The sequence below is a fragment of the Dipteris shenzhenensis genome, chromosome 9 (assembly GCF_047967505.1).
Source record: "Dipteris shenzhenensis isolate YYH24624 ecotype China chromosome 9, Dip_SZ_1.0, whole genome shotgun sequence".
NCBI lineage: Eukaryota > Viridiplantae > Streptophyta > Polypodiopsida > Gleicheniales > Dipteridaceae > Dipteris > Dipteris shenzhenensis.
The window spans coordinates 32,326,946-32,335,678 of NC_141604.1; the positions used below are offsets into that span (position 1 = coordinate 32,326,946).

Consider the following 8,733-nt stretch of genomic DNA (forward strand, 5'->3'; position numbering starts at 1 on the left):
CTGTAAGGCGGCGCGAGGCCTTAGATCGGGTAGATCATTGGATCTGGGCCGTCGAAAAGTGGGAGAGGAGTCACGTTAGGTGGATCGAATGGTGGTCATTACGCGGTGATCTCGAGGCGTCGAGGGGGGATATGGCAACTGGTAAAGTTGACCGGCTGTTGGTAATAAAGCCGGTTGTGGCCCGCGGCACGTATTCCCATTTTGCAAAAGGTTCGATCCTACGGCTGGGCGAGATACGGCTCCGGCAACCCCCGCTGGGGACGGATTTTCGGTGTGGAATGGCCGTGGGGGCGAGGGGAATGGAAGGCTGTTGGGGTGACGCATTCTGGATTCCGTCTTCGTCTCTCTCAAAGTGTCTGTGTGTGCAAATTTGTTGGATAGCTGCTTGAGCTTCATGGCTATGGCTTCCCTTCACCTCTTCCTCCCCCTCCTCGGCTTCTTCTTCTGCTTCTCCTCCTTCTTCTTCCTCGCCTCTTCTGCACCTCCCCTCGCTGGTAAGCTTCTCCTCCTCCTCCTCCTCCTCCTCTCTTCATCCTTCATCCCTTTCTCCTCCTTGCTTCCTTTCCCCTTTCTCCGACACCGCAACATCCACAGGTATGCCTCGTTTCCTCTCTGTTCTCCTTTCCCTTCTTCCAGCACCATTGTTTCATCCCATGCTGCTTGCAGCAGCATTGTCGTAGATGCTGCAAAAACATATGCTGCCCGGAGAGATCCGACCTCAGAGACAGAAATGGTTGCGACTTCATCCTCACACAGACGTAGTTTATGAGGATACAGGAGGTTTTTCTTCCTGTTTGTCTCAGTGTCTGTGTCTTGATTTGTCTTCTTCGGATCTAGATTTGCCCTGCTTCTGGCGGCAGACAGCATCGGCATCTTTCTCTCTCCCCTCTAGCTTCTCATTGCCATTCGTTCTAAATTAGCTTGCCGCACGAAGGCAAGCATCTGCATTTTGGTCTTCGTGCCTGCTTTGTTCGCATCTCCATTGCCGTAAGTTTAGCAGCACCGGCAACTTTGCTAAACAACAGTAAGCATCAGCGTTTCTCCCTGCTTCTCTGCCTGTTACTCCTCGTCTTGCAGCTGCAGGCAGCAGCATCATTCATTATTCTCGCAGCACCATTAGCAGCAGCAGCATTGCTACCTTTCGTGGATCTGCGATTTTCTGCTTCTTCCTAGAATAATTCCTTCGCATTTCGCCTTGCAACAGTTTCTCCTCGGAGCACTTCCCAATTCCTTTGTTGGATCCGCATCTTTCTTGAATGATCTATGCTTTCCCGGCCTTTCCGATTGCCTCTGCTTCACTCATTTTGTGCATTCTGTGACTCACACGAGCTAGTTTTGCATGATCTATGATTACCGATTGCCTCTGCTTCACTCATTGTGTGCATTCTGGATTTGGTGTACGTTGCCGAGCTTACGGTTCCGAGGTTCCATGCTGCATTTTTAGTAACGTTAAATTTGTTTTTGTCATGTAGCCCCAGCTCCAGGTCCAGCTCTTCTCGATGATGCCGGATCTCCCTCAATTCTACCTGCTCCCCTCGGGGGTGGTCCCTCTTCTGCTCCCTCGCCAGAAGTACCAGAAAGTTCCCCCGTGCTCTCCCCTGAGGCTCTTGAAACTTCCTCACCTCCTTTTCCTGCACTTTCGCCTGGTGTGGCAAATGCACCATCTCCCGATAGCCCAGTAGAAAAACCTCCAGGACCTTCAGATTTGTCTACCAAGACCGTAACATGGTGTGCAGTTAGAGACGAGTATACGGATTGCCAGTATTTCTTGAGCCTCCTACAACCTGAGGATTACGAGTGGTCTTGGTATATTGCTCCCTAATCCTGCTTCTATTCGAGCTCGAATGTGTGTAGCATATGCAGAGTATTATATTTCGATGTAAGAGTTAGGCCGTGATTTGCATTGAAAGCATAAACTTAGAATGTGTAGGAGAAGAATTTATGAACTGAACTGAATTGTTACTATCTGGTTTAGTGTCAGAAAACAGACCTCACTGGATTGCATGGAGGCCATCAGAAACAAAGAAGCGGACCTAGTTACGTTGGATGCAGGCCTAGCATACTTTGCATTCACGAATTATTCCATGAAAGCTATTATGGCTGAGGAGTATTGCTACCATGCGAATTCTTACAGCGCAGTTGCTGTAGTGAATAAGGGAATGTGTGACAAGAATTCAAAGCTCCGCCTGGAAAACTTCCGTGGTCTGAGATCTTGTCATCCTGGTTATCGAACAGCAGCAGGATGGAACTACCCTGTCCATTTCCTGGTCGATACTGGCCTGCAGGCACCATCGTTGAACGAAAATATGCAGAGAGATGAAGCTGTTATAAGTGATTTTTTTGCAGAAACCTGCGCTCCGTCTGAATTAGATGGAACCGGAATTTGCACTTCCTGTGGTAATAACGGCTCGTGTCCGTCTCCTAGTATGTATGAAGGTTACTCTGGAGCTTTTCGATGTCTAATGGAAGGGGTAGGAGACATTGCCTTCTTGCGATCAGATACTGCCCTTAGACTCTCTAACGATGGCTTCAATGCACAAGACTGGTCGACAAAGTCTGTGAACGAGTTCATGTGAGTTCGAAGCTCGATACCTCGATTGACTTTCAATTCGTGCGCCCTTCAAGAGTTGAATTCAGCTGAAATAAATACGGTTCTATTTTTTTCCCGTTATCTAGACTTGAGCGATTGGCAGCAGAGAACTGGGATAAACAAAAAAAATATTCGAAGCTGAACTGTTTCTAATTCTGCCTGCGTTTATTGCACAAGTAGTTCTATGCTTGGACCTTGTTTTTAAGGTTGTATCTATGTTCTGTGGTATCTATTTCAGGTATCTTTGTCCGCAGGGAGGGTGCAGGCCTATCAACGATAATATAGGAAGTTGCTCGTATGAATCAGCTGAGCTATCTCCGGTGTTCTTTTAGTGATTTGCTTGTGTATACTCCAAACTTACAAGCAAAGTGGCTTCTTTACTGCTACTATACTGCCGGCAATGCGTTTACTGAAAGTGGTCCTTTTAATTTCTTTGAATCAGGTTTGGCTTAGTCCCTGCAAATGCCATAATGACTTATAACTCTCAGCCGAATGCAAGAAGGAATGCTATTGTGAAGACCTTATTGAACGCAAGTTGGACAGAAGCTCTTTATAGCGGCAAGAATTGGAATGATCACGTTCTTTCTGCCAGGTAATGTAGAGACAATTTTCGAATTTATGAAAAATTAGCTATCTTGCAACATTATGGAAGTCCAGTCCTCTGGGGTAATAGACAAACTCTAACTCATAACTGATGACATGAGTTCCTTGGTGTGACAGCGCGCAGAATTTAGTTGAGCTCAAGAAGTTAACACGGTCCTATTTGGGAGACTCGGCAGCTGTGGCTCAAAGTGTGCAGGCCCTCCAGACTACCAACGTTTCATCTCTCCCCACAAGCGGTACAAGCTCTTCCAGCTGCTAACAAATATCCGAAAGTTCAATTGACTGGTCTATATGCAATTCATTGCTTTGTATTGGCTAAACTCTCTTCTCTGTTGTTGCAGATTGTCTGAGCCTGACCTCATTTTCCTGCACGATTATTGTCACTAGTCTCATTGCTACCCTTCTGAATCATCACTAAAGCGTAACGACATGAAGGGGTGTAAAGGATTTCCCCACTAATCTTCCAAATATGGCAAACGATGAGGTGCTCAGGTTAGCATCCACCAGGTAATTTTGATCTTTGTCAACGAAATTGCTAATGAATTCATTGGGGCAAAGTATGATGATGAATCATGTTGCAGGTACAGACAACTGAGGATGATGGTGGTTCAAAATATACCCATACTCAATTTCCACACGGCAGCTTCACATTCTGAGAAATCTTATTTATATTCGTTGTACAACGTACTCTTTGCCATTTGTGCTATTTGTGATTCGCAAACCTCAACATAGCGTTGTAGCAACATCTCCATCACCAGTATGAGCAAGTCACCTTTGAATAGACTTGCACGTTGAGATTATCTAAGCCAAAAAATTTATTTGGAAATATCGGATATTCGTGTTGTTGCATCTATATTCCACTCGTTCATAACTTTAATGCATATACCATTTTGAGAAAAAGGAAGTAGAAAAGAAACAAGCATGTTGTTTCAAAAGGGCCAAGTGCCTCCTTGTTCTTCTTATAATATTCAAGGAGTGGAGGCCGAATGCTAGGACCTGTAACTAGTCTACATAGGCAGCCTTTGGGTTTTTCGCACCTCTTGATAGAGAATATTGGTATTTAATTATTGTTTGAACTCACTACTAAAAGCTACTCACACATTCATGCACATGCACATGCACACGTACATATCGTTTCGGTGGAACGTCCAAATGCAAAGTCAAAACATAGCCTAAACCATAACTTTTTAGCATCTTGACAAAATGCCAAAATTAACCATAACTTTTGATATGGGTTCATTCGGACTTGATTCCCCCTACCAATATTAGGTTTTTATCATTGAGTTAGTGATGGTCAAACATTATATAACTCTTTGGAAGCATAAAGCCAATAAATGTAATTGCCATACGTTCTCTTTCAAGACTTTAACATAGACTGCTATCGCTATAGCCTATAACACATTATGGCCTTGCTTGTGATAACATCAAAATTGATATTGTCCTTGGAGCTCACATCATCATGGTCCTATGTTTGATTCCCAACTCAATAAGAACATGCTTAGGAAGGGAGGGCTATTTAGTTTCTCATAATGTAAAATTATAATTATTTTTATATTTTAAACTTTCTCAAATCCTATAATGCAATTATGCACATAATTACTTTTATATTTTTTAATTTCTCAAATCCTATAATGCAAATGTGCACATGTTCATATATATGATTTTATAACTATATAAGTATAACTACACAAGAGGATAAAGAGAGAGAGAGAGCATGTTTCTCTTCAAAAATTTCTTGGAAGTTACTTGAGGTTGAGTATAGGACCTTGTGTAGGATGGATTATGTGTAATGAATGATGAGTTGTCACTTTTGAATGAGAAATTTAAGTGGTACTTCATCAATGAATGATGAGTTGTCACTTTTGAATGAGAAATTTAAGTGGTACTTCATCTTGTTGATGAGTTTGTGAAGAAAGCAATTGTACATAATTCTTTTTTTGGCATTGTGGCTTTTAAGATATCCTCTTGAACCTAGTTCTTTCTATTTAAATGTTGCATATTTCCATCATAACATTTTTATGATAGACATTTGTACATCATTGCTTTTTTACTTGTCCAAAAGCAATAATTAGCACACAAGCCAAATTAAAAATGTTTAATATACCAAGACATGTTAGATGTGGAATTGGGAATATAAATAAGAAAGAAAAAAGCAGGCTATGCTCATACCCATGTGTGTCTAAGTCGAGTGACTACAACTAGCCAAAAAAATTAAACCATGAATGATAGTAGGAAAGGTAAAGTGATGTCCATCAAGTGAAGATGAATAAGCTATTATTTTGATAGGCATACAACACCCAAGTAGTGAAGATGGAATACTAGCAATTTCGAATAGTTGGTGGAGCAATTTCTTGCTCATGTGCCATGGTAAATAAACCGAAGCTAGGCTAACATTTACAAGCTTGACTTGAACCTTACAAGAAACCCATGAAAAATGTATTGAAGACACTTGGTCCACGGAAACTTAGCCTATTTTCTGAGTTAATAGTCTAAAGAAGCTTGAAAAGTCAGATTGACACTCGCTCAATTAATGATACAAGAGGCTCACAAGCATTTCAAGAAAGCTCTAAAAAGTGGAGAATGGAGCATATTTGAACGTGTTTTGAATCACATTGACTAAGATGGCAAAGGATAATGTTAATTGATTTGATTATACAGAGTAGAGAATGCATTAAACTAATAAAGTGCAAAAAAGGCTTAAGAAATTATAGGAAGCAGGACCAAAAAATGGCCTTTTAGATAGCGAGTGAGATCCACAAAGAGTTTCAAGTGAAAAAGGTTCCAAGCTGTAAGTAGACATCCCATTAGAATTGGATCAAATAATAGATATAAAGCCATAAAGAAGGGAGGCAACTAAAAAGCTTGTTTTGACAGAAGAATCTCAATTGTAGTACCCTAAAACTACAACCAAAATGAAAGAGAGTTGGTTGATCATGCAAGAGAGCGGAGTGAACACATATAGGTCAATCTTGAAAAAAACACCTGGTGTTGATCCTAATTAATTTGCAAAAAGATTTTCTTTGACACTTTGGTGCCCTAGACCTAAAGCATAAAATTCCTCTTGTAGTAAGGGTAGCTCAGCTTGTGGGACTCAATTGAGACCACTCTTGGCTTCTTGTGTCATGAAAATGGAAAATCAACCATGCCACAAATTTATGAATTAATAAAAAAAATGAACAAAGGAACCATGTACGAAAGAATAAAAGGAGACTAGGAAAAGACAAGAAAGCAATGCAGATGTGTAATAGGTAGAGAAATATTTAGAAAAACTACCTATTAGAATAAACAAAGTACCATTGAAAACATAGTAAGAACTTCCGACAACTAACATTTCAATTATGAATTGGAACAAGTAAAGGTCAAAATAAGTAATATTGATTGATATCCGTTCCATTACTGTTGAAAACTCAATACATAAGATAGGAAACATAGTCAAAACTAGACAAAATAGGGATTTGCAGATAGAGAATGTTTCCTCATTTGAAACTTCTGAACTTCTGAACCAACAAAATAGAATAGAGAACTACTATCTCATCTATATGACAGTTTCAACTACTAGCATACACGCTCTAGAAGCGATTGTTTCTAACTAGCATAGTCTTTCTATTACTTAGCAAAATAGATACATGTCATGAGTACCCAAGTAGCATTTGTCTACATTAGCACACTCGGTGGTACAAGGATTTTTGTTCATAAAAAATAATTGCGACTTGAACCCACTTAAACATTGGATTTATCAAGTTCTTCATCCATTTCTGTTCGCAAAGAAACTAATGGATCATCTTCACAATCATGCTCATGACTTGCATCTTGCATTGGGGTAATCTGTTCTCCGTACTCTTCTGTAACAGTCTCTGGTTCATCTGTAATTGCATCATGTTCTTTTGTAACATGATGTGGTCTTTCTACAACTACATCAGGTTCTTCTATAATAGGGTCTGACTTTTCTGCAACATCATCAAAATCAGTGAATTGTTGAGCTTCGAGCTTCTTGTCCTCTGCATCAGTAAAGTCTTGAATAGTCTTTAAAGCTTGCACCATTTCCTCAGTCTGCACCTCTTCCTCGTGCCATGAACTCTGCTGAATCTCATGATTGGTTCTTGCATTTGTCTTCTCTACTATAAAATCTTTATGTAATTGAATAGATAAAATTTTGAAAAAAATATCTTTTGTGTTAGTAGTCTAATACTGGTGTTGATACCATCTGTAGCCTCTGTTCACATTACATAAGTTGCTGCTGCAGCTCCTGAATATTATGTTTCTACTATTGAACTTTCTCCTGCAAAGCATTCGTGGTGTATTCTTCTTCTGAAGCAAAAGATTCGTATGGCCTCTGAGCCAAAATTACCAATCTTTCTTTGACATTATCCTAGGCATTTTGAGATATATTCACCAGTTCTGTTTGTACATGCTCCATTGGGTCAATCTTCATAAATGTACCTTCTACTTCAATATCTTTTGAAAGTGTCTTTAGCTCATGTTCCACATACTTCAAAGATTCTAATTTTGCCTACAATAAAAAGTTATCTATTTGCAACTCTGAATTGCATTTAGAAAGCAATTCTAAAACATTAAAAAATTCATCTTGCACCTCCTTTAGCCATTCCTTAATAGTACGTAAACATTCTTGTTGCCTCTCAATTTGATCCATCAATTGTTTCTCAGTCTTTTCGTTCTGCTCTCTGTAACTTTGAAACTAGTTCTATAATTGTAATAATTCCTGTTGGATCTTATGCACTTCACTTTTATTTACTGTGCCAATATTCTATTCTATGTTTGCAATCCCACAATTTCATTGACTGATTGCCACTGGAGTGTTTACATATGACTACCATAAGTGTTCAAATATCAACTACCGTAGTAAATCGTTTGTATGAAACCTCACCCAAAGACTTCCCACTTGTAAGTCTAAACACTACATTAGAGAATTTGGGAGTCTCCCAAGTCCCATTTTCAAGTAAAGAGTTAAGATTTGACCATGTGTCCAAAACTTGAAACCTTGTTTGAAAGTGGGACTTGGGAGGATTCCCTAATATGGTGTTTAGGATGGATTCAACTTTCAAGTAATGGGTTCAGATTTGACCATGTGGTCAAATCTTGACCATATTAGGAAGTCCCAAACTATTTGAAAATTCCCAAATTCCCTAATATAGTTAAGATCTATTTTGATTTCTGCTTCCTTATCCATAGAGGGACTTTCTTGTAGCCATCCCCACTAAATGTTGATATGTGTATTTGGCTTTGACCAAATGATCAATGGTATATTTAACTGTATCATTTAAATCCCCAAACAGATTTTTTCATTTCTCCTTGTGAGATGGCATGATTTCTTTCTTGAACCACATGACTAACAAAGCTGTAATATATGGTACAATCTTGGAAAATTGATTCAGAGTCCGGGACTATTTCCTTGAGATCTCTTGCATTAATTTTGTGTACACCAGCATCACCCACAAAACCTTTTCACCTTTGCCCCGTACTTTGCTAATCATATAACAATTTTTTGACGAAACTGGATGTCTAAACTTAGCCATCATTAT

At 39.8% G+C, this 8,733-nt stretch overlaps 1 protein-coding gene across 4 annotated transcripts; it reads left to right on the top strand.

Moving 5' to 3' along the window:
- Positions 1-295: 295 nt before the first annotated feature.
- LOC147898528 (uncharacterized) lies at positions 296-4,042 on the top strand. 4 transcript variants are annotated; one of them, XM_087379611.1, is made up of 8 exons: positions 296-494; positions 1,473-1,806; positions 1,976-2,572; positions 2,829-2,885; positions 3,033-3,182; positions 3,311-3,429; positions 3,535-3,700; positions 3,775-4,042. In XM_087379611.1, the coding sequence occupies exons 1-7, from the start codon at positions 395-397 to the stop codon at positions 3,609-3,611; spliced, it is 1,434 nt and encodes a 477-aa protein (XP_087235737.1). In that variant the 5' UTR covers positions 296-394; the 3' UTR covers positions 3,612-3,700; positions 3,775-4,042. The 4 variants fall into 4 exon arrangements, with proteins under 4 accessions (XP_087235737.1, XP_087235739.1, XP_087235738.1 ...); XM_087379613.1 differs by having other exon boundaries at positions 3,781-4,042; XM_087379612.1 differs by having other exon boundaries at positions 3,535-3,685.
- The last annotated feature ends 4,691 nt before the right edge of the window (positions 4,043-8,733 follow it).

Coding starts and splice junctions, on each gene's coding strand:
- LOC147898528 (XM_087379611.1), top strand. CDS start 395: ATGGCTATGGCTTCCCTTCACCTCTTCCTCCCCCTCCTCGGCTTCTTC. Junction 2,573..2,828: donor AAGTCTGTGAACGAGTTCAT/GTGAGTTCGAAG, acceptor TATCTATTTCAG/GTATCTTTGTCCGCAGGGAG. Junction 3,430..3,534: donor TTCATCTCTCCCCACAAGCG/GTACAAGCTCTT, acceptor CTGTTGTTGCAG/ATTGTCTGAGCCTGACCTCA.